The 26,328-nt window shown below is 29.7% G+C and overlaps 2 protein-coding genes across 5 annotated transcripts in view; one reads left to right on the top strand and one right to left on the bottom strand.

Moving 5' to 3' along the window:
• LOC136984394 (solute carrier family 35 member G1-like) overlaps positions 1 to 19,096 on the top strand; it is a 39,321-nt gene extending 20,225 nt beyond the window's left edge. For both annotated transcript variants that reach the window (XM_067281363.1, XM_067281362.1), the window contains exons 3-4: positions 15,527 to 15,579; positions 17,412 to 19,096. In XM_067281363.1, the coding sequence (XP_067137464.1) occupies positions 15,527 to 15,579; positions 17,412 to 18,545 (1,187 nt within the window). In that variant the 3' untranslated portion in view covers positions 18,546 to 19,096. The remainder of the gene's footprint in view (positions 1 to 15,526; positions 15,580 to 17,411) is intronic.
• On the bottom strand, positions 5,155 to 15,161 carry LOC136984384 (uncharacterized). Of its 3 annotated transcripts, none has more exons than XR_010882183.1 (4): positions 15,107 to 15,161; positions 6,588 to 6,656; positions 6,173 to 6,262; positions 5,155 to 5,385 (listed from the first exon to the last, which is right to left on the bottom strand). XR_010882183.1 is itself a non-coding variant. In XM_067281353.1 (4 exons), exons 1-4 carry the CDS (start codon positions 6,830 to 6,832, stop codon positions 5,281 to 5,283), a joined length of 315 nt encoding a protein of 104 aa, XP_067137454.1. In that variant the 5' UTR covers positions 6,833 to 6,835; the 3' UTR covers positions 5,155 to 5,280. The 3 variants fall into 3 exon arrangements, 1 of the variants encoding a protein (XP_067137454.1); XR_010882182.1 differs by lacking the exon at positions 15,107 to 15,161 and adding an exon at positions 14,765 to 14,896; XM_067281353.1 differs by lacking the exon at positions 15,107 to 15,161 and adding an exon at positions 6,782 to 6,835.
• Positions 19,097 to 26,328: the final 7,232 nt, after the last annotated feature.

The raw sequence follows: 26,328 nt of genomic DNA, 5'->3' as shown, positions 1-26,328 counted from the left end.
CTCAGGGGTACGGGAAGAGTTTAGTGGGAGTACACGCCGCACCGTGCTTCGGCTGTTCCTGGTGCAACAAGCAGTTTACTTTTTTTCGATTACAAACATAGAAAAATAATAAAAAAAACTTCGTTACTTTTTAGCGGTTTCGCCGGGTGCTGTGATTCTGTGTATTCCTCCACCCTATGGCCAAGACAACAGTGTCACACAAAAACCTCCAGTATCTACACATTGAATTGTTACAATGTGCGCGTGTGTATCTTTAGCTTTTGTGCGAATTAATGAAAATTTGTGCGAATTAATAAAAAGCTAAAAATGCCGAATAAACCAATTTTTCTGTAGCTAGTTACTACAACTAACAATTTTTAGCAGAGACTTACTTTGACAGTGCTTCTAGAAAGACGAAAATGAGACCTAAAGTCCATATCGCTATATCTAGGAACAATATTTTCCACATAGTCTTTTATTTTGGCTTTTTCGATTTTTCAATTGCAGCAGCATATAGAAATGGAATATCCTCGTTATCTTTGGTTTTTGATTTAAAGTATATGCAATTTTTTGACGAGGGGTACTTAGCATTAAGAAAATTATACAAAAGGTACACAGATGTCAAAAGTTTGGGAAACACTGTCTTACAGTATGGAGGCACTTCGATCTAAACAAACGCATATCACAGTTCGGATAGAATTTTGACTTTAACTTTTGAAGTAGCCGTATTTCGAACTAACCGAATTCCTTAACGTATAAATCTTTATATCCCCTGCGGGACAAAAGTACAGTTAGGAACTAAAGGAATTTCGAACTATGCGAGTTCGAATTAACGAGGATTTCCTGTATTATATTTTCAATAGGCCTAACCAGTTTGATATACCGTATATCTCGGCGGATAAGACGATAGTTGAATCATAAAAAAGGCCCCCAAAATCCGGGGTTGTCTTATAGGACAGATATATAAATTTCAATCTAATTTTTTGTAAATTAAAACCATTATAAAAAAGACGGACAAACCGTAATTATTTACTAGTAGAGAGTAGGGTATGTTCACAAAATAGAATAGCCCATACGATGTTTTTTACGGATAGTCAAAGTCATTAACCTAATGCCGAATCAGTGCGAATGCTTGCAACAATCGCAAGACAGTGTTGCCAGATGAAGAAAATAAATTTGTTTATTTGAAAAATTACAAATAGGACATAAATCCGTACACGCTATACAGTATTATTATTCAGATGATGATCGCTGATCTAAACTAAATTCATAGGCCGTTGATAGTTTGGGGGTCGTCTTATAGGACAGATATATGCTAAAACTATAAAACTTCGACGAAAATTTATACCTCGTCTTATCTGAAGGTCGTCTTATCAGCCGAGATATACGGTAATTGAGAAATGAATTAGGTGATTTTCGTAGGGTTTAACTTTTCTTTTACTGATATGACAAAATCAAGGGAGTTTAAAATTCTGCTGAATATGTAACAAAGAATTCATTTTATGGTTTTCTCAATAGACCAACTTTTTTGTAGACTGTATTTTTTAGAAGTATGTTTTTTAATTTATTCCAAAAATAAAAAACTTATAAAAATACCATTAAAAAGTGTATATATTATATATTACGTTATATAGCAATTATCTTAATAACAAAATCAAACTTAAATTTATTTTATTGTGCGAAACAACTCTAAATCAGTTTCTATAGTCATGTCGCAAAACAAAAGAGAGTTGCAATTAATTTAAAAAATTGTAATTAAGGGTTCAAAAATGCAGGCAAAATTAAATAAATAATAAATAAATAAAAATTATTATAAAAACTAAAACTAAATGGTTAATGTTACCTATGGTTCCAAAATGGCGGCTCGTCTCTGATTCCAGCAAATAGAAAAAAAGGAAACAGTGGGGACGCACGTTCTAACCTATTCTAATAAATTAGCATAATTATTAGCAACCAAATTATTAGAATAGGTTAGGTTAGGTTAGGTTAGGTTAGGTTAGAACGTGCGTCCCCACTGTTTCCTTTTTTTCTATTTGCTGAAATCAGAGACGAGCCGCCATTTTGGAACCATAGGTAACATTAACTAAATAAATTGAACCTAAAAATTGACTAAACCGAAAAATAATAATTAAATTTAAAAATAAGAAAATAATAATTAAAATTCTAGTCTTTACACCGAAAAACAAAAAGATTAAAAATAAAATCAAAATTAATTAAAATCAAATGAAATGATAATTAAAACGTTTTTAAAAACCGTTTAAAAGTTGTTTTTAAATTTTTAATTGCAAATCAATTTTTAAATTTACGTTATTTGTTTGTGAAGGTAACGGCACGTTTTGCTATTAATATATATGCAGATAAAAATTGTTATACAGATTTAGTTTTTATATTATTTTTTATCTGTGAGCCTTTAGAATATACTATATAGAGTTGCTGTGACCTTAGATACAGCGCTCTTGGTGACAACGACGGGTACTATCGATCGCCATTTTACTTTAAGTCAAAACATCGAAGTCTATGCCACGTGTTTGGCGGATTGTCACTTTACAATCTATTTTTCTCATCTAAATCTAGATTGTTTCGTTTGCCCATAGATTTGAGATTTAGGAAATTAGATAAGTGATATAAATCTAGATTGTTTCATCTCGAATTTAGCTATTTTCTAGATTTTATTTAATTATTATAAAGAAAGTAATATCGCAGAGATTAAAATGGTAAGTGTATACTTAACCCTCAATATAAAAATATTTTTATAATTTAAGTACAAGCCAGGTCTCGAAGGGCTTTACTCTCATCCGTATGATTGTTTATTTACAGTGTACTCAGGTCTGTTTGATCCGTACCATACTCAGTACGTTGTTAATTTTTTTCGGACAGTGTTTTTTATTTTGCAGAATATATGTAGTGTTTTTGTGTTTTTATTATAGTTATAGGTTTATTTTGAAAATTTTGGTTTCAACTTGTGAAAATATTTACAATGAAAAACTACATTTTGACCTTTGTCATGTTATGAACCACATTGTTAAAGTTAAAATCCTTCCAAGAGGTAACAAGATGCTAATAATTGTGGAAAATGGAAGAAGTGTTTCATTTTTCCACCAGAAATAGACAAAGAAAAAATTCTAGTAAGTGAAAGAGACTGATATGTAGAAACTGCACCATTAGGATGAGTACAAATTGTGCGCTATATCCATCATCCCGAATAACAAAAGTATATCAACATGAACTAACATTTTGTTATGTTAGTTTCGTTTGTTTCGTTATGTTGTAGAGCAATGTAGACAATGAAGCCTGAAAAGGGATTGGAAAATTACCAATCCGAAATGCATTCTTAACCACTCGGCTACTGGTGGGCATCGGACGCAGCGCCGGATAAAGGGGCGGGCAAGCCGGGCGACTGCCCGGGGCGCCAAATTTTGAGGGGCGCCGATATAAAAATAAAATATTTTTTTACATTCATTATTTTTTTAGATTTTATAAATTAAAATTGATCATTTTTCATGAGACATCGATTTTTTTAGCAAGCAATAAATTGTTTTTTCTTTAATAATACCAAATAAAGGTCACGACGCTAATTATTTTATTATTGTCAACAGATATAAATAATATTACAATTATTCAAAGAAAACTATTTGTATAGTCAGAATTCATAATAACTAAAAAAAAAAGATTAATAGACAAAAACAAAAATTTCCTAATTAAAATAATGAAACCTAAGAATTTTTATGGCTTTTATCACACAACATTGATGCAGACAAATGCTTTTTAATCTCTAAAAAGTTTATTTTTATTTATTTTGAAAAGATAATTTGTAATCAGTATCACGTATCACAACAATCTACTCAAAAAACGGACGAGATCAAATTTATAAATTACAAATATCAACAAAATTATGAATAGTCAAAGTGATACTGGCGCCTGTCATACGCCTTAACGGTTAAATAACTTTGTCTTTCTGTAAACTTTGCATTAACAACACTTGCCGTGCTTTAAATAAATAAATTTTTTATACAGTTCTTTATTGTGTAATTTTGATTTTTTGACTTTTTTGACTTTTTTTTTTAATTTGCAGTAAATTTGTATATTCTTGTATGAAAGGGCGCCAAATTTTGCTTTGCCCGGGGCGCTCAAAACCCTAGAACCGGCCCTGATCGGACGTATGCATTTTAAAGTATAGCGGTTGAGTGATCGACGCTCCGGTTAATATAAACTTATCTACCAAGGAGTTTATACGAAAAGTATGAAAATTTAGAATTGTAAACACATCGAAACTGTTATAAAAAGGATTAAGAGAGGGGTGTTTACAAATACTCGACGGGTATTTGTAAATTACTTTAAAGGTAGTGAAACTTTGTCGAAAATAAGGTACAAATGATCAGTTTACCTACGTAATAAAACTAAATAATAAAAGTGATATTACTATATAAATAATCATAAATGTTTAACGTATATGTAATATAGTTTAAAGATTAAAAAAATAAACCTAAAACTTGTTTAAAATGGAAAAAATTCGATACCGCGTGATTCTGATTTACAGGTTTGACTGTATTAAATTTAAAAAATCAATACTAATTAATTAATAAATAATTTGAAAATATATTATAGCTAATTGAAATTTCAAAAATGCTAAAAATATTTTACATATTTTTCTTCTCATTGATTCATTTTCGCGTATTAGTCATTCTTCACAAAATATGAAAGATTCTTGAACACAAAAGTTAAGATCCGATGTAAGCTTTTAGTTTAAATTTAAATGCAATTATTATATTTTAATTATGTAATTATTAGGTTAGAACGATCGGGAAACGATACTCTTGTAAACTGTCTATGAAAATAGGCTATAAATTATCTGGGTGGAATCTAAATTAATAACAGTAATAGCATAATACATATCACGCTGCTGATCTCTCGATTTAAGCGTGAAGTAATAAGTATTTAATGTTTATAGTAATCGATAAAATAATATCAATAACAGCAAGAATTTTCAGAAAAGTCTATTTATTTAAGAAAATTAATGCATACAACAATGCCTGAGATATACTGTGAGATTTTATCTCTACTTGACATTAAACATATAAAAAGTTTTATTTTAATAACAAAATTTTCTTGCTATCGAATTTATTCATTACACACTTCTTACCCGTAAACAATCACATCTGAATATGTCTATAAAATTTTAATTAAAATATACGTCGAGTGCAAATACTTGTTAAAGTATGAATTTTAATCACCAAATCTACTTTAATTAACACTGTTAAATATAAAGCGTTAATCTAAAAAACACAAATATTTTTTTATCATTCAAATAAACTCTTTCCACATATCTTCTGTTGAATTAAGGCAGTGCTTTTCGGAGTTCTGAATTTCTAATATAGTAGTAAAGCTTGAGGACAGAGCTTTATAAGCCTGAGAAAAACAAAAAAAAAAAAAAAAAATGTTAGAAACCGTAATAATACATAAATACATAAATTCTCCCTACAAACATTAATAAATTATTCATTTTGCTATAAAAACATTCATTTCTAAATAACAAAATAAAACATAAAATATTTTAATTAACCATGGCATTATTCAAATAAATTAATACGTAAGATGAGTATAACGATTGATCGATCTTGTTGCTTAATATCATTAAAAGTGTCAAAAACTCGATCAGATTTTCTAAGTAAAAATATTTTTGAAACAAACAGTATATGTTAATAAGTTCATAGATATATTCCTGATTTAAAATACTTTAATTCCGTGATTAAAAAATTAATATTAATTGTAACAGCTGAAATATAGACAGTATTGGTATCATTTTATTTCATAATCATTATTCATCTGTTTGATATCAGGTTATCATTAATATCTTGATCCATTTGATGTCTACCTGTAGGACCTAAATAATAATCAAGCCAGTATGTCGGATAATGAAAGAGGAAATATTAAATGATATTCAAATGTAAAAATATATATAATAATAAACATAACTTTTCTGATTTACTACACTTCCTTTTACATTACGCTTCTGTACTAAGCGCTATATATATTGTGGTTTTATAAAGACACCATATGTTTCTATTTAGGATTTATATATAAAACTATGATATTTTCATAATTTTTAATAAATTATTTTCGCATCATAAATATTATATTAAAATTAATTTTATAAAAATAATCAATTATTTAAATTAATTCAACTGAAACTTACTCTACAAATGAAAGTTTTGTTAATGGCAAAAAAACCCATGCATGTGACTGTAATTGGAGGGCCACCCAATCTCTTCATAAAGCACAGAAACTGTTACGATATGAAATTATTTTTACATTAAATACTTAACAAATTTATTTTATCAAAATATTAAAGTAAAATTTAATTTGTTTTTATTATCAGAATATAACATTTCTCTCTTTAATTATACGCATGTTATGAAGGATTAAATTAATTATATCGTTTTGCTTGTTAATTTTGATTTATTATTAAGTATTTAATTAAAAAGTAACGATAAATAATAAATAAGTTAATAAAGCAAATGTATTAAAAATAATTAAATATTAATAAATTTAATATCGTAAACAATATAATTACACTTGTTGACTATTAAATATGAAATTATCTAACTTACTTTCAACTTATGAGTCATTTTCATACGAGTTCGGAAGTAAAGAGAAGTTGAATGAAATGCAGATTTTGCCTGAAAATATTTCCAAACTTTACTATTTTATCTATTATAATACTGTTAGAGAAATTATAATTAAGATTTTAATTTTCTATTTATTATACTTTAAAATAACTTGAAAAATCATTAAAACAATATACCGCATTCTCTATTTCTCCTCCCACAAGAGCCAGAACAGTCAATATTATCATGGCAATTACTAGGGTGCAGGTTAATATGATTTTTTCTCTTTGTTTCCATGATTCATACATAGATATATATGCTAGCAAAGCGATTTCTCCCACGCCGACAAAATATGCAGAGCCAATTGCATTTTTACAGGAATTATTTAAATGATAAACAAAATGAGAAAGATTTTCGTGTCTCGAATCGATTTCTTCAAGAAAATCAGGAATACATCTTTGAATCGGATTTGCAAGATCAGTGGCAATTTTACGAAAAGCTATAATTATAAGTCCAGTCAAGATAACAATTAATATTATTAAACATACGAGAAACAAACAAAAATATAGTTGAAAAACAGTCATCAAAATCGCCAATATTTCATATTTCCATAAAAAGCAGTTCGGCCTTTTGCGAATATTATAATCAACAAGTAATATAGCATAGATAATGCAAATCATAAAAGACGAATTGATTACAAATGGCATAATATGCGGGATGAATCCAGATACTTTATCTAGTTCCTTTGTTAAAGTAATGGATATACCTTTTACATACATAATTTCGACCACTAGTAGAGTATAACATCCGATCAGAGTAAACTTAATGATAATTGACTGTTGGTTGGATCCGAAAAGACGGTCGTTGAAATGATGAAAATGAGGATCTTCGTTCAAAAATGGAGAAATCGTTATAATTCCGACACACAACCATCCATATAGTATTATGAAATATCTATAAAAGCAGTAAAGAAAGTTGTGAGACAAATTTTCTTTGAAGTAATGACGGCAAGGATTTATGATGTTGAAACCGCATAACGAAATTATATCTAATAATGGTTTTAGAACGCAATAAGTGCATTTTTCTTCAGAATTTAATCCTTTCCAATTCCCAGATAGGCAGAAATCGATAAGTATTTTCTTCACAATTCTTTTCATGTTATATTTTGTTGCTAGTATTGTCTGGCGCTCTTGCTATTATCGTGTAATATCGAAGCTAATAATCATCGATTTATATCCATTAAACAGATCGATAATATGAAAAGTATTCGTTAAAAGCGATCAAGAAAGCAAACAATAATCTCGCTTTATAAAGAATTTTTGTATAATAAATAAAAGATGTGAACGTAAAATACTTAATTTTATGTTCAGTTCAGTAAATACTACTTAATTAAAAACTCGTCTCTATTCTCAAAATTAAGCCTTTTGCTTTTTTTTGTTATTATTATAATTATTAATATATAGGTTATATTTTAAGTGAAATCTCATAAGATCGGGGAAAATTACGAAACTCATTGCTGGATTGCTGGAGTATTTGAAACAGCTATGTCCATGATGTATGTGATTTTTTGTTTTTCATTGAATGTGATTTCTGATCTGTTGTAATGGATTTTGTCTGGGATTATGGCTCGGTTATAATATTTTATGTGTCGTTTTCTATGACTATATAATGAGTATTTGTAATATGGTTCCTGGGTATGTAGTAGTTTGTGGTGTTTGTGTGCAAGCTTTTGATATTTTATATTAGCTATTTGGTTATTTCGATGTAAGTAGTCAGTTTGCGTTAAAAGTTTGCAATCCAATGTGATGTGTTGTATAATCTCGTACATGATTCTCGTATCTCGAATCTCGTACAAATTTCCTATAAGTGTCGTCTGTTAGTGTTATTCTTTTAAGATGTGCTTCTTGTAGTTTCTTATATTTATGACCTGTATGGTCATAAATATAAGAAACAGGTCATAAATATAAAGGCAAGGTTATATATAAATATAACCACGTCTTTATATATAAATTTAACCTTGCCTTTCTTTCTATGAAAAGAAGTTGAGCATAGCCAACAGTTTGATGTATGATGTCAACATGAATCCTGATTAAGATCCTGGTTGATTCCTACCATGCACCTCTTTCTGAGTCTAAGACTGCCTGATGCTGTCTGAGCAATTTTTGTATTGTGTTATATCCAGATCAGTGTTGTATAAATTTAATGGTGTACTGGTTTCGTCTGCAAGATTTTTAGCTTTATGTAATTGTGACATTTCTTATTTTCTATAGAAAAACTCTTGTAGTGTCTGTATTGTTTATAGTGTAGGTTTAAAATATCTATAAGGTCTCATCCTCCCTCTTTATGAGGAAGAGTGGGCCTTTCTATTAGGGTGGTGTTTGCTGTGTTTTGTTAAAACAAACAAAATACCCTAAGACTAAGCATTTTCCACGGAGACTCATTAAGTTCACTTTGATTTTTGTCTGGCCTTGACCCATTGTCGAATAGATTAAACAATACTAAATAAACATATATCAAGCAACAAAATATACTATACATATATCATTTCACGTACGTGGACGACATGAAACTCTAAGCATGCACAGAAACACGGTTAAATTACTTGTTAGAAGTCACACACTGCACTTTAAAGGGAGTTTTGTCTAGACAAATGAAGAACACTTCACATAGAGAAAATTTTACGTTCAGTTCAGTAAATATTACTTAATTAAAAACTCGTCTCTACCCTCAAAATTAAGCCTTTTGCCTTTTTATTATAATTAATAATGTTCCCAAAGAAAGATGATTTTAACTCGGAAATGGAGATGTTATTGAATCCATGAATGAGCGCGAAATCTACAAATATTTAGAATTCCAACAGGCCAAACTCACGGAAGAATAAAAATAAAACAAAATATAGCGAAATAATAATAATAATAATCAGCAAGTACACAAAACTCGCCCAGGAAATAAGGCATCTGTGGAAGATGGATAAGGTGCTAATTGTACCTGTTGTTCTCTCCTCTACAGGTGTGATACTACACACACTACACAAAAGCCTGGAAACATTACAATTGAATAGAAATACATACATCACACTACAGAAGGCCACTATATTGAATACATGCCACATTGTTAGGAAATTCTTGAATATAGACACTGACACTGACACACTTATTTTATTTTTGTTTTGTTTTGGTTGCTATGCTTTGACTCTGGTCCGGCTTAGTACACAGCCACCGGTGTCAACCGAGTATAACCCACTAAATCCAACATAATAATAATACAACAGCAGATTAAACTCAATACTAACAACACAGCTGAATGCAAAATACATTTAAAGCTATCAACACATATGTTATCCCAGTACTGACATATTCATTTGAAGTTATATCAATATATTGGAGACACGCAGAGCTATTAATAGAATAACTCCAAAGGAAAACAGTAATGTATGTTTTATGAAGTATGAGGTGCAGTATTGTTCTCCAGTGTTTCATTGAGTTTTCAAAAAAATGTAATGAGTGTTGGATGTATTTTGTACAGATATAGTATAGGTTGCTATCAAATGCCTTCTTGTAAACTATGCATGCAGTCTTAGATTTCTGTATTATTTGTGTGCTTGTAAATTCTACCAGTAATTGTTTTTTGCATCCCATATAATTGCTATGAAAGTTTTTTGTTGTTCTGTGAGAATGCTGTGTTTTTATATGGTATATTTTGTTTGTGATGCATGACGTGAGTATTTTTTCGAGTATAGGAAGGCACGCGATTGGTCTGTACTGTGTAAGACTCGGGTGTTATCGTTTTTAGATTTCATGCAAGAAATTGTAGCATGTCTGACGGATTGTTGTTTTTATGTATAAAATGTTTGGCTATTATTATTATTATCATCATCATTATTTTAATTGTACGAGTATTTAGAAAAAATTTCTAACTTTTTCCTTTTTATTTAGTGAAATCATTAGTATTACTGGTGTTGCGTTAACATCAGTAATACTAATGATACACGCTGAGTACAAGAAAAATCCACAATTATACTTATACATTACATCATTAAAAATTGATATTTTCAAAATAAAATGAAGATTGAGAATACAGAATTTGTGTATTTTAATTTTGTTTATCTGTCTATCATTAAAAATTCAGAATAATTTTAATTCAGACGCTATCAACTGATAAATTTTACTTGTCAATTGATAGCGTGTGTACCGAATAAATATATCTATGTATTTATTAATAAGAAGTGAAACTAACAACTTTCATATTTTAACACCTGTGTAGATTATATATCTGTACATATATATTTAGAGAAATAATCTAATTTTTTGAAATATTATATAGTTTGTATTATTTGTTAAACTAATGATTCAAGTTATTTAATTATGATAATTAAGAGAATTAAGCTTTTTCCTCCTCAACCTGGAGCCAAACATCTGAAATAAAATATCTTGCAGAATAATAATGCATTTTATTATATTTATTTCAAAATTTCTTGTATATTTCGTTTTTATTTATGGTATCTATCATTCATAAAGTGATAAAGGTTTTAAGGAAGGTCGAATTTTGTTGGACGTCCAAAGAGGAGAGGAGGTCACGGAAACCTGGAAAATTGGAACAAGAGGAGGAGAGGAGAAAAATTTCAAGAAAAATGCGGACGTAATTTATGGACAGCCCCTAATACTCGAGGGTTCGCACCTGATCAACGAACGGGCTGACTTCGTAGAGTTACCAACTTTTCTTCACTCAAATCGGTTTCCCGTAGAAAGTTCTCTCGAGAAGCACTTATCGTTTGGTAAATCGCCTAAATGTTGCGATGTCCCAGGAATGGTTTACACAAGCGACTTTTAATCGCTTTGTCGCTGCTACATAAAAGTCGTTGAAATTAGAACGGTAATTCAACAGAGTCGACCAAACGAGCGACTGTTTAGTGACTGTGACAAAAAAAAAAAAAAAAAAAAAAAAATACACTGTGTTCCATTTCAGTTGCTGTCGCTTGCGACTAGACTATAGCTAGGAGCCATCAGAACACACGATATTATAAGTGTCTAGGCACACGGGACGGTTATTTTGTCGCAACTCTCACATGCACTTTTCATTTTTTTTTTTTTTGTTCGAATGAGGTGTGTTTACGTTTCCTCACAATCATGTTTGTTATTTCTCATTCCTTATTTCTTAAATCGTGGTATATTTATGATTTTATGAAAACTGCCCCTGTAGTAGCTGCATGCCTACTAATGTGTAAACCCAATATTGGCTTTGTATTCTTTTCTTACAAAATCGCACAAGAAGAAGCGAAATACACTCAAATAATCCATTTTCACACTGAAAATTTAAAATTTGAAAATGTCTCGGGTCTCGGGGTAGTTGCAGCTGTAATTTATAGCTCGTGTGAACGTTTATACGATTAGCTACACTTCTGTCGCAGTTATCTCGTGTGGTTGGGTATGAGATTAATCGCAAAAAGCGGCGACTACGGGTATTTTTGTAGCGAGTGACTTCAAGTCGCTCGTATGAACTTCCCCTGCATTCCATAACTCTTATTGCATCATTAAGATAGAAAGCACATAACAGTGGTATCTAAACAAGTGATTTATTCCATAATTTCTTTCTCTCGATTTTAAAGAATGAGCAAATCGAGGAAGAGAAAAAAATTAATTGTACTAATATTTGGCTAATATTTACAATTAAACTTTTTCGAAGTTCATATTTTTAATTATAATTTAATTTTAAATAATGCAAATCGTAATAGTAATTTAAGTACAGAATCAGAGTTTATAATAGTAAATATTTTTGAAACTATTTTCTTTATATGGATCAGATCGAATCGTTCTTTTGACCATAATGCTACTGATTTTATATTATAAACTTTTAAAAAAATGTTGATTATTTTAGGATTAAACAAGCAATTTTACTCCTTATTTACAATTTTAAAAAATAAAATTTATATTTTCGTACAAAATTAAGCATTTTGCAATTTTATAATAATTAATAATATAAAAGTTATTTTTTAAACAAAATCTGTTAACAGCCGGGAAAGTTACACAACTCGTTGCTGGATTAAAAAAAAGTACACTTAAACAAATAAATGGCTTATGTAAGATCTGTTCATCATTTTTCAAAATCATTGAACCCAATTCATCTACACTTATTTGCTTCCTAACAAAGGTAGGCGGGTTTAAATAATGATATTGATAACGCTGTTTACTCGATTTAAAAATTGAAAATGAATATTTTGAGTAGATAACATTTGGATAAATACAGAAAAGAAAATATCAGATAGTGATGAAAAACATGTTTTTCTCTTGATTAAACTTTATTTAATAAGTTCAATACTTATACTGAAAAAATACTACTTACTTAATTTGTATTTTTGTTTGCTATTTTTATACTTGTAGTAATAAATTTTATCTAATTTCCTATGTCTTATAATTAGTTTATTTTTATATTAAAAATCATATTTTGCAATATATATCAGATGCTAAATTTCTACGAAAACAAAATTGTGTGCACGCAAATTAACTTTTATGCTAAAGCTATGAATCTGAAATTATTCTGTTATATTAATCTATCGTATTTGTGCTTTTATAAAATAATTATGAAATACAATTTTAAAATTGATGAATTCCATCTTTGTGGTTAATTAGAAATGAGAATAAAATTTATCGCAATGTCATTTTTTGTGATAATTATAATCGATTATATTATCTAACTAATAAAATAATTTGATCGGACTTTAAATCAAACGTCAGTTCTTTGTCTCAGACTATTGTGTAATAGATAAATAAAATCTTACAGGATAAGCACGTCTTTATTTATTTTGTTATCTGTTTTAATATAGAAATGATTAAACTTTGACCATTTGTGATATTTTAATCAAGAATATTTATCGAATAATGTCAGTGTTCTATAAAAAATTGATACAGTATTCATTTAGTTTTCTCGTAAACCGGTTTAGATTGAATTTATTTTCGAAACCGTAATTAGTTTTTATAACTTAAGTAAATTTTATTTAATATATTTTCGGTCTAACTTAACTATAAGCAGGGCCGGATTTACCAATCCAGGGACCCTGGGCACAAATTCGGTGGGGGATCCCCCTTTAAGAGTAAACAAATTTGATGATTTAGAAAATTTACACAAAATACTGTACTTTCAATTAGATTTCAACTAGGAAGTTGTAAATTTCATTTTAAAATAAGGTTATTGTAAACATACATATATTTTATTGTGTAAAACTAATTATTTTAATTTAACTGAAAAATACCTATGTGAAATTTTTCCCAAAATTTTCCGATGTTTCATAGACTTTTTCTCGGGTTTGGTTTTCTCTGCCTGTTGCCCTCATGATTAGGCCACACTAGGTTGTCGCGGTAATAGAAAAGTTTTAGTTTTGTGGGGGCCTCTATTTTGTGGGGGCCCTGGGCACATGCCCCAAATGCCCTTATGTAAATCCGGCCCTGCATTGACTATAAGTAAATTTTAACACCATACAACTTAAGAAAAGCAGCTTTTATTTATCGTAAGTTGTGAGGACAATTATATATGTTATAGTATTCCTAGTTATATATTTTATAACGTTATATATCTTATAAAAATAAAGTTTATAACATTATATAACGAGATTTACCTGGAACGAGTTTTCTTTATAACTGAAACATCACGTATGTTATTATTCGTAGTTAATAAAATATAAAAATTCTAAACAATTCTACGCCATTTTTTATGGTAACGTTTGTTTATTATTAATTATTAAATATTCAAAATAATAAATCTATCATTAATATTAGCAAGACAATAATTTCTACATTAAACAATAAAACATTCTTTATATCATCCAACCATCTGTTTAGAAAAACAGACTATAAAAAGAATTCCTATTGAACTCATTCATAATGAAAACAAAAAATATATCGATTATATTTGTATATATTTTGAATATTTCTTGAAAATATTCAAAGCGAATAAAAGAATATAATCACTACTTAAGCAAGATAGGGGCACAATTATGGCCTATCAAGTTTGGATTCTAGAGTCAACATATTTCTTGGATAAAAACTGGAATTGGTCAATATTGGTCCAAACTTGGTGGGCCACTCACTACCTTATATATATATTAGTTTTCCTTACGATATGTTCACTGGTTTAATTTTACAGATAAACTTGCTCCTTATTATTAAAAACTGTCAAGCAATGCTTACATTAAGATAACATTCACTTTTGTCACCATTTTAATATAATTTAATTTCTTCTCAACATATAAACACTACTATATTAGAACAACGAACTGTTACTATCGGCCAACAACGAAATATACGATTATATTCTTGTAAGTGATAAGATGACAAAGAGGCATTAATTATAAATTAGGGGTACACTTTAGATTATCTTATACCTTTAATCTAGTTACTTTACGTAGTACGAAACGTAAAAATTTAAGTGACGTTTCATTGATAATTCCTGTAGCAACCGGTAAAATATTTAAATTTTTATCATTCGATCTTTACGTTACAATAATTGGCAACTTGCTTAAATTGTTTTACCTTTGATCTCTTGTTTATCAATTGTTCTTTTATTAATTGACAAAATATGTTAGGCATAAACCCGCGCCATTTTTATAACCAATATTGCATCTTAATCGTTTTAAAATCATCGACAATTTATGCCAATAAATTAAACGTTTTATTATATTGTATATTAAAAAAAAATTAAAATAGATACTTTTTATATTTATAAGTATATTACGTATAAAAATTAGATCAGTTGTTCTCATCGAAGTGCTATGATAATTTTATGTTATCATTTTAATATCAAACCCCCCTATCGATAACCAGATGGTTTATTCCGAAAAAGTGATTTCACTGTTATTTATTGGATTGTTTCGAAGCCCGTTTTATAGTTAGCTCGTAAACTAGCAGTAATTACGATGAAAAGATTTAAGAAAAGTGTCTCTTCTATTTCAGAAAACGTCGAATCCAATGGCACCGACAATCCAGTTCCCATCAATGATGAAATTGTACGTATGGTTAACTCTTACTTTTTATTATTATTTGTGTGTGTGTGTGTGTGTTAATTTGAAGTTTTTAATATTTTAATTGAAGTTTTTAATATTTTAAAATAATTATTTTCAATTCAATTAAATAAATTTTAATTATAGCATTTATAAATTGTGTCATTTAAATACCTCGATTGAGAAATTCTTAATGAAATGTAAATTAATGTAGGCTATTTAAATTTGTTTAATGTGGATTTAAATAGAAAATAATTATAAATTGCGAACATTTTATACACATTTAAAAAAATTATATATAATTTTTACAAATTTTTTTTCCTAATTTTTAAATTATTTATCATTGCTGGATTTTAAATATTTGAATAAATCTAAGTAACCGCGAAAATTTCATTAAACTAACAACTTTGTTAGAATTAATATTTAAAAACAACAAAGTTTTAATAATTTATTACATAAATAGGATTATTCTATAATTTATATTTCTAAATATAAAATTCTCATTTAACATCCCGCTTTGTAATTTATATGATAATCAACGTAAGTTAACAACTCGTCATTTGTGCTTTATTTAGTTTGATTAATTTCTTCTTTAAGTAATTTGATGATAGACAGTTTTAAACAATAGATAATAATTAAATTATCAACAACCGTGAGGCAGATAATAGTGAGGGCTTATCAGACCAATGATGGGCACAAACGCTCAGGGATTAAGGAGAAAACAATTTAATAAACACAAAAATTACTACATAAGTATGGAAACGCATAGACCAAAGACATGGAAATAGACCAAAATGCATTTCGGACTATTTTCCCCGATAGGAAATAGTCCGTCATCAGTTGGCATGAACTAAGGGTAATGCTACATTAAAAATTATACAAGGTAACGGTCAACTTAAAAAAATATATGCCTAAAGCTATACAATATAAAGATGAAAACGCCGTTATAACTATATGAGCAGTAAGCATATCAGTGTAGACAGTCTACACTGATATAAAATTTCTATATAAAGCATATGTTCAAAATTTCTATATAAAGCATATCAGTGTAGACCAGTGGCGTAGCGTAGTGGGGCGGCAGGGGCGGCAGGGGCGGCCCGCCCAGGGCGGCACTTTTAGGGGGCGGCAAAATTTCACAATAAATGATAATATATCTTGTAAAAATTTTTGTAATAAATATGATTATTATATTGTAAAACATATATACATGACTTTTTTATTTGTAACATGTACAATACACAATAATGATGATTGTTCTTGCCGAAAAGTTCTTTAGAATTACTGTATATTTTAGTCTTTTAAATTGAGATACCTAAATAAGGGGGCGGCGAAATTTTCCTCTGCTCCGGGCGGCTGACACCCACGCTACGCCACTGGTGTAGACTGTCTACACTGATATGCTTACTGCTCATACAATTATAACGGCGTTTTCATCTTTATATTGTATAGCTTTAGGCATATTTTTAAGTTGACCGTTACCTTGTATAATTTTTAATATAGCATTACTCTTAGTTCATGCCAACTGATGACGGACTATTTCCTATCGGGAAAATTGTCCGAAATGCATTTTGGGTTTTCGTTTCCATACTTACGTAGTAATTTTTGTGTTTGTTTATTAAATTGTTTTCTCTTAATCCCTGAGCGTTTGTGCCCATCATTAGTCTGATAAGCCCTCATTATTATCTGCCTCACGGTTGTTGATAATTAAATTAATATATATTATACCAAGGGCTAGAAGCAACCTTTGTAATAATTTCAGTTTTAAACAAAATACTAAACATATTTTTTTACGTAATGAAAATTTAACTTAATAAAATTTTTTTTTATTAATTAATTAGGAATCGTCTTCGAATGCCAAGGCAACAAAATTGCAGTCTCTCTCAGATCAACATGCAGCAATCAATTCTAAGCATAAAGATTCTCAATCTTCAAATGTGGAAGAATATCCGACTTATCAAAATTCTGAACCCGGTCAGTTTAATAACAAAAAACCTAATGAAATTGAGTCACAAACGCCTGAAGTAAACCAAACTAAAAGGTATAAACTTTACAAGGGTTTATTTTTCTCGTCTCTGTCCAGTATTTTTTTCTCACTTTCGTCAGTCATCGTCAAATACATCGATGAACTACATCCTGGACAATTAGCCACATTGAGATTCATAGGAATCTTAGTATTTACTATGCCAGTCGTGACTTACAGTCAAGAACCAGTATTCGGACCTAAAAAAGTACGACATTTCTTAATAATTCGGGGTCTCGTCGGTGCAACCAGCCTATTTCTTCGATTCCTTGCCTTTCGTTACCTACCAATAGCAGATGCATCAGTTATTGTTTTCAGCATTCCAGTATTTGTTGCAGTATTCGCTAGAATTTTTCTTAAAGAACCCTGTGGTATATTTCATGCCATCGCCATTTTTTTGACATTATTGGGAATATTTTTAATCACCAAGATGCCATTAGTCATCGCTAGTAGAATGGCTTATTCAACCGATCAATTATGGGGTGTCATTGCTGCCGTTGGATCCACATTTTTCGGTGCCAGCGTATATGTAGTCATAAGAAGAATAAAATACCTTCACCATTCGGTTATAATGTTCAATTTTGGGTGGGTTGCCGTAATCGAAACACTTATTTTAACTGCTTCCATTGGATATTTCAGTTTACCAAAATGCGGGCTTAATCAGTGGCTTGTAATTCTTTTGGGTATATTCAGTTTTTGCGGGCAAACGCTTTTAACTTTAGCTTTACAGTGCGAAAACGCTGCACCAGTATCAATAGTCAGAGCCGCTGTCGACATTGTCTTAGCATTTTTTTGGCAAATATTATTTTTTCACGAAATTCCAGATGCCTATAGTATATCGGGTGCTCTCTTAGTATCTTTTTGTGTAGTAATGATCAGTTTTCGTAAATGGATAGTATCTCTTCCAGAAGAATCTACGATTCGAAAGAAACTATTTTTCTTAACTTTATAAATACCAGAAATATTTTTGTTAATTCGTTCATATTTTATATCTTTATATACTGTATAAACTTACGAAAAATATTGTATTTATATATTAGTTTGTTCAATTTTTAGTTTCATATATAAATCATTATTTGATTAACAAATTCGAATTTCAACACGCGAAATCGTACTTATATTCGCGATAGTCATATTGTATAATAGCATTATTAAAGTTAGTTGTACGCGCCAAATTCATCCAACTTTTATTTAAAAATTGATCGAAATGTTTCCATAAAGGAATGCATTCCGTCTATAAATCTAATGTCATTGTAAAACATAAAAACTTTGTATATAAATATATACAAAAGTCCTTCGGAAAGGAGGCAGATCATTGTAATTACGGAAATTGTTTCCTTTCAGAAAGGATTTTTGCACTGTAAACAAAATGAAATTTCGTATAAACTATTTAATAATGTTTGTAATTAATTTTGTAATTTAGATTTACTAAAGAAATGTCTGTGAAAATAATTTCAAGCTATAATTTTAATGTGTAAAAATAAACTTAAGTTATACAGTCTTGCTTCTAGTTTAAATTTACATAATAATCGCATTATTTCCGTATCGATATTTACTATATTTCCATTAATTTCTTTACATGCTATTTTTTATTTGAGAGATTAACACTGTACTTTGTCATCTTGTTTTTAAATACTATAAATAATCATAACACTGATAATCAGACAGAATAAATACTAAAAGTTTATACACTCAAAATTTCGCACATTATCTTAACTTGATAATTGTATAACTTAACATTCTATTTTAACCAAGAAAAAATTTATTATTTTTAAATTTTAATTTTTAAAAATATACCGAATTCAAAAAGTAATTATACATAACCAAACAAAATATACATAAAATGAATATATAGTCGGCCGTAGCGTGAAATCACTCTTATACGTCCACATGGGTTCTGGGTTGTCACTCGTCCGGGTTGCCAAGTTGGAAAAATTCCTCTGGATTTAGGGGGAATTTTTGGTCTAGGCGTACATGTGAATATACCACACTCCATTCAAGGACGTGAGATTACTCGAGTATCCACCAGATGTTAAGACGATCTACAAGTCCAATTTTTACCATTGGTTACCACTAGCGACAATCGCTAATTGAACTCTAATTTGTGTTTAATTTCAATAAAATTATTAAAATTTATATAAAATAATTTAAAAGTAACAGAATATGTTTATAATTTTTTTAAAGTCTTCATTAAACGGACATTTTTATACTTGAAGTAATATATTTTTTAATCTATTAAATGTAATTTAAACTCATAAACCATTGATTGATTTTTAATTTCGTCTCCGTAAAAATTTTGTGACGTAGTTTAAAATGCTCGTTAATTAAAAGTGGAAGTGTCCTTTACAAACGGTTTTATTCTGTATGCACTTGACAGCAGTTTTGGGTTTGGCATATAGTTTTTTCTGCGACAAAGTTTACTACATTCTTAACAGAAGATCATTCTAACAATATAAATTATCAATAAACAGCTTTATTCAGAAAGAAATTGGAATATTTTTGTTTCTCTTTGTTAAGTTCGATATACAACTATACAGAATTGTCACACGTGTCAGGTGTGTTTATGTAACCGTATGCTTAATAATGTGGGGTGAGATTTCCCGACTAGAGAGGGAGAAATTGTGCGCTTCCCTTTGGTGTGTCGGGTGAGTGCTGACTAGTATGTGTAGCTGTGTGGCTGGTAAGGAACCAGTGTTGTGTTTATCAAGTGCTGACCAGAGTGTGTAGCTGTGTGGCTGGTAAAGAACCAGTGTTGTGCTTATTAATTAGTTGTCGGGTGCCAGAGTGTCACTCATTTGTGAAGAAAATAAATTTCTAGTATTCTTTTTGTTGTGTTTTAAAGAATTTGTGTACTATGTTTTAGAACGTGTAAACAGGAACATTTAAAAACATTTTACACTCTTTTGAAATTTCTTGCAATTTCATGTTATGCTATCTGGCAAATTACATTAACCTTGGAAATACATAATATTTTATCATTTCAGGTTTACGTGCTTTACATAGAAACGTGATCATTTTATGTGACAGTACTTCTGCAATGTCCTTCAGAATGCCATCACTAATCGTGCTGACTGATAACTCATTGTTCAATTTGGTTAAATAGTGAGAAAGGAAAAGTATTTGGGTATGTGAGTCTGCTTTTTGTTTTGAGATTAGTCAACTGTGCCACAGGTCAACTTTCATCTTTGTCAATGCCTTAATACAAACTTCATAATCTGTAAAATTTTGAAATTTTTTTGCAACAAAATCAGCAACATAATCTATTAACCTACGTATTCTAATACATCTGCAGATGCATAGTCATGATCAATTATTTCATCAAATTTCTAAATGCCTCTCTCAATGTGTCCATCCAATTTCTTTTATTTAATTTTTCAAGTCTCTTTGGATTTCTTTTCGAATGTTTTTTAAAATACTTTTTCATAGCGAACTCGCGGTTTCTCATCAGACGGAATTTGGCAAATACCAGATCTTAGTGGATTTAATAGGAAATATGATGACATCAATATATATATTGAATAGTTCAATATATTAATTAATTATAATTAATATATTGAAATATATTAATTAATTATTCAGTTCAATATATATCACTATATAGTTACAAAAATGTTGGAGAAGCAGGACATTTATTTCGATACACATATCTTCTAATTGTCCCAAAAATCCGCTATAATAAAAAATATTTGGTTATAATTTTTGTACACTGCTGTAGAAAAAAATGCAGCATTGGCAATATGTTTTACGTTATGAGTTTGGTTAAATAGTTTATAATAAAGGTAATTAAATAACTTTTTCGAGGAGGTTTGCTAGGTTTAGGAAGGTATAATGGGCAATTCGGAAACAAACTGGAAACTTCATCCTTAGTTTGTCGAGAAGTTTTATAAGGAATGCTTTTCACAAATGTAGCGTTCGGTCAGTTCTCGATCTGCGCACGATCTGTTCGTTTCCATTTTTTAAACAATTCCAAATATTTTGGTGCCCCAAATACATTTACTTTGTTTCTTTGAATAATAATTGCATTTGCAATATAATGCACGCAGCATTTAAAAGGCATAATTTTGTATGAATTTCATTAAAACACTATCGAATGAAGCGCTAGTAAATTGTAAACGATAGAAAATGGACATTCCGATAAGACGGCATCCGGTGGTGATCGTCTGAATTACGACTACATTCCTGACAAGTAATCTTACCACGGTTTTGTATAATTTTCCTTTCATTTTGCTGCTTATTTTCTATCACACAGGAGCCCAATTTCAGATTTCTGCATTCATTTTCTATCATTATATTGTTATATTTAGTACTATTAAATAAAACATTAAAAAGAAATTGTTCTGTTTCATTCACAATTTTAATTGCACTGGTGAACCTAAACATTTTTTCCAGAACCGTATATACATTCAGACAAAACCATAAAACTACTTAGTCTTAATTAAGTGGTTACACTCTAAAGTATATTTTAAGATTTGCCTATTTTTTACGACTTATTTGAACGCGTGTAGCGACAATTAGTCTTTCATTCCGATTTTATCCCTCCATCGAAGCAGCTAGAAAAATTTATATATATATATATAATTATATATAATTAAAGTTTTGACGAATTGTCTGTATGATTGCGTTTATTTCGCTATCTTTCAATAGAAATACTTTTTGTATGCCATTTTGTGTTAAAAGCTTGTATTTTGGTGTTTCATTGAAAAAATCGATTAAAAACTAAAATTTGTGTTATAGATTTTTTTTATTATACTGTATATTGCTAATAAGTTACAGTTGTCCTTCATCTGATTTATTAACTGAAATTTAAATATTTTGTTACACACTTTCTATTATATTAATTGTTTTATCTATCGTATTACATATTTTTATTGGTTTGTAAGTAACTGGAACTAATCTTCATTTTTCCATTTGGATAGTACTTTATTTTTACACGGACTTTTCGGGAACGTGTCTCCCGTGTAAAACAGAATTGAATATATTCTATATCTGTATAAAGTAACATAATGAATTTTTAAATTTTATATTCGTTATTGTTATTGAAGCATTACTTTCTTAAACCAAGTTGTGACGGCTTTCCCATAAACAAAGTTAGATTCGAAAAAATAGCCTTACTTTTACTTTTGTATGGGACCCTGAAAAGGGAGGAGCAAAGGAGGCACCTGGCGCAAAGATAATGGGACGCCAAAATAACATAATTGTTACATGGACGAATTAATAAATTCACAGAAAATTGTAGCATACGAGTACGAAAAATTATATGCATGATATTAATAAAAAGTGTTGTTTTTTTTTAAATGATTTTTATATTTGTAACAGACTAATGAAAGGCGCCACATTTAAGTTTGTCTCTGGTGTCAAATGCTCTAGCCACGGCTCTGCTTTTTTATACAGTAAACAAAATAATTTAATTTTTCCCCATTAATTTGGAATGATCAAATCTACATAGTTAATAAAATGCCGCTAACATCGATAGTCTGTGTATGTATGTATATATATATACAGTATACATAACGAGCAATTATTTATTATGACATCTTTACAATAACAGGCTCCAATCTTTTGTCACAAAGCACTTAAGTTTAGTAGTATCTTGCCCCTAAACATCATACTTTTCCTCTTAACAATGAAGTCATGCATCTAATTTCGTTCAGGAGACAATTTTCAATTGAAATAACATGACTTCTGGCCAAAATCGGAAGTTCCTGTGTAGTTAATTGGGGCTTCCTACCGCTAAGCTTTCCATACTTGGTCTTGAATTTTATCTATTTAATACCGTTCTCGAGATTAAGGAAGAACAAACAGTGGGAATTTATAGATATACAATTTTTTTAAATTGTAGTCCAAACACTGTACAGACCCTCAATATTTTGCATATATATATACAAAATATTGAAAATCTGTACAGTGTTTGGACTAAATATATATATATATATATATATATTGAGAGGGAGCCAACCAATTGCTGAATTACACGCAATTGGTTGGCTCTGGCAAGGCCATCTAGACGGCCTTGGCTCTGGCCAAGTGGCGTAGCGTGGGAGTCAGCCGCCCCCTTATTTAGGTATCTCAATTTAAAAGACTAAAATATACAGTAATTCTAAAAAACTTTTCAGCAAGAACAATCATCATTATTGTGTATTGTACAGGTTACAAATAAAAAAGTCATGTATACATGTTTTGCAATATAATAATCACATTTATTACAAAAATTTTTACAAGATATTATTATTATTTAATGTGAAATTTTGCCGCCCCCTAAAAGTGCCGCCCGGGGCGGGCCGCCCCTGCTGCCCCCACTACGCTACGCCACTGCTCTGGCCTGCTTTCTCTGTGTCACTGGAAGTTTACCAAACACAAGAACTTTTTCACGTTGTATTGTTTGAAACAAAATCGAGTGTTTAAGGCTTTTTTATCTCTTGCTTTTACTATTTGTTTGATATTTAATTTTTACAGTAGTCGAAAGTAAAATATTTTAACTTAACGACAAAGGAATAATATCAAACGCATTATTTAAATTCGCGCCATCTAAATGCATTCAGATGAACTAATGCAGAAATTAAAAATTTAATTTTAACGTCCGGATTATATGTTTTTAACATATAATGAGAAACTAAAAACTATATAATTTTTTAAGTTTGCAAAAAAAAAAGAAAATGTTTATAACTTTAAGGTGAATTTTTAAGTTCTTGCGTGTATCGTCTAGCGTGCAGCAAAATGACGTCAATTTGATGTCATATCACGCTATTCAAAGCTTGCGTAGCGTGGAATTGACGTCAAATTGATGTCATTTTGTTCACGATATGGGTACTCGCAAGAACTTAAATACAGTTAAATTTATCTACATTAAAAATGTATAAAAATGCTTAAAAGTTTAAGACGCGTAGCTTTTAAAATATTTTTGTTACTCATTCTAAAACAAAATAATAAATAAATAAATTCTAAAGTGTAAATCGTGCTATTATGAATGACTAAAGGAAATTGCATAAAGCAGATACACACATTATTTAAAAAAAAAAAAAAAATTGACAAAGCCGACACGCAATAGTAATCAAATTCTGCACATGGAATGGCAGTAAAAAATAAATTCTTTACAAGGATACACCATTGAGAAGCAGTTTCATCGCAAATGTTGAGTTCCAATAAGTTGTAAACCCATCCGATATTAGCGAGGTTGAGCCCGAAGTTTTAAACGCGAAAACGTGTACGTCGGACGTTCAGCGCCGCTTTCCTGTAAGCCTAGAAGTTTGACAATGGCGTTTGGAATGTCGAGCATGATTCTGCTGACTTTTCAAACGCCATTGTCAACCTTCTAGGCTTACAAGAAAGCGGCGCTAAACGTCCGACGTACACGTTTTCGCGTTTAAAACTTCGGGCTCAACCTCGCTATTGATCAGTTTATGTTAATTGCCAGATTATGTTTGCCATTTTCCGATTTATAACATTTGTGATGAATCTGCTCTTTAATGATGAATTTTGTGCCTTAACATTGTAATTTTTTTCACTTCCATTTTACATGAAGAATTTGATTACTATTGCACTCTGGCTTTTAAGGTGCGTTGATTTTTTCGCAATGGAGTGTATACTACAATTTATACAAAATTTTTAATCGAATTATTTCAAATTATAAAACATGGCCAAAAATAGGAATTCGAAAAGTGTTTGACCAATTTTTCACTTTTTTTTTTGAATAGACGTGACTTACTAATATAACTTAGGCTAAGATTTTAACAATTTTGTGTAAATACAGTACATTTATTTAAATATGTACAGATTGTAATACTGTAAAGAATAAAAGATCCATATCTCTAGTTTTTATAAATTATTTTTAAAAAACTGAATATGTATATACTTGTATCATCCTGCATCGCGTAACGTCTTTTTAGTCTTCTCATAATAATTTGTCTATGCCCAAAAACTCCTTTTAGGTGGTTAAATAAGTAACTGATTACATCCGACTAATATTGCTAATTTTAGTTTATTACTATATAATTCTTTTTGAAAGATAAATCCGGAACTCCAAATGTTTGTTACATGTATATGTTACAGTTAAAACCGGTTTAAACTAGTTTATACTAGACGTCTTTGTTAAAACCCGTTTTGTCTAGTTAAAACTAGTTTTAACTCAAATTCATTTTTGACTAGCAATAAATTCTAGTTTTAACAAAGACATCTAGTATAAACTGGTTAAAACGCATCCTAACTAAAAACTGGTTTTGACAGCAACATATAGAGTGATTCGGGGTAACATGCCTACTTTTTGATATTTTCAAACGGTGACGTCAGATATTGTCATGTGTTTGTATGATGAATCGTTGGGCCAATATTGAGTGTGGAAAGCTGTAGTTGGCTACCGTTACCTCATTTTCTACATCTGAGAATAAAAGCAAGATAAGAACAAAGTTTTTGTTGTGAAATGTTTCTAGAATCATTTTAAAAGTAAACGTTAAAATAGAATTTATTAAAAATTGAGAAAAACAATTAATGTGCGATGTAGTTAAGGTTCTAAAGTTTCCATTGTGAGCTACCGCCGATCCTGATCGGACATGCTAGAACACGTGACTCCACTAGGCATCTTACCCTGACAAATGGAAAAGATGCCACATTTTTCATGGGGTAACATGCCTACTTTTTGTTAATTGAATTCCAATATGCCTATTTTTAATAAATTTTTGTTTTCTCGTTTTATTGCAGGATATGCATAGAAATTATATAAGGACTTTTCAAAAACGTTTTTG

The sequence above is a fragment of the Centruroides vittatus genome, unplaced genomic scaffold, assembly GCF_030686945.1.
Source record: "Centruroides vittatus isolate TY-2023 unplaced genomic scaffold, ASM3068694v2 contig_918, whole genome shotgun sequence".
Taxonomy (NCBI): domain Eukaryota; kingdom Metazoa; phylum Arthropoda; class Arachnida; order Scorpiones; family Buthidae; genus Centruroides; species Centruroides vittatus.
The sequence above is the reverse complement of the archived record's forward strand: the minus strand, read 5'-3'. Positions and strand labels throughout refer to the sequence as shown.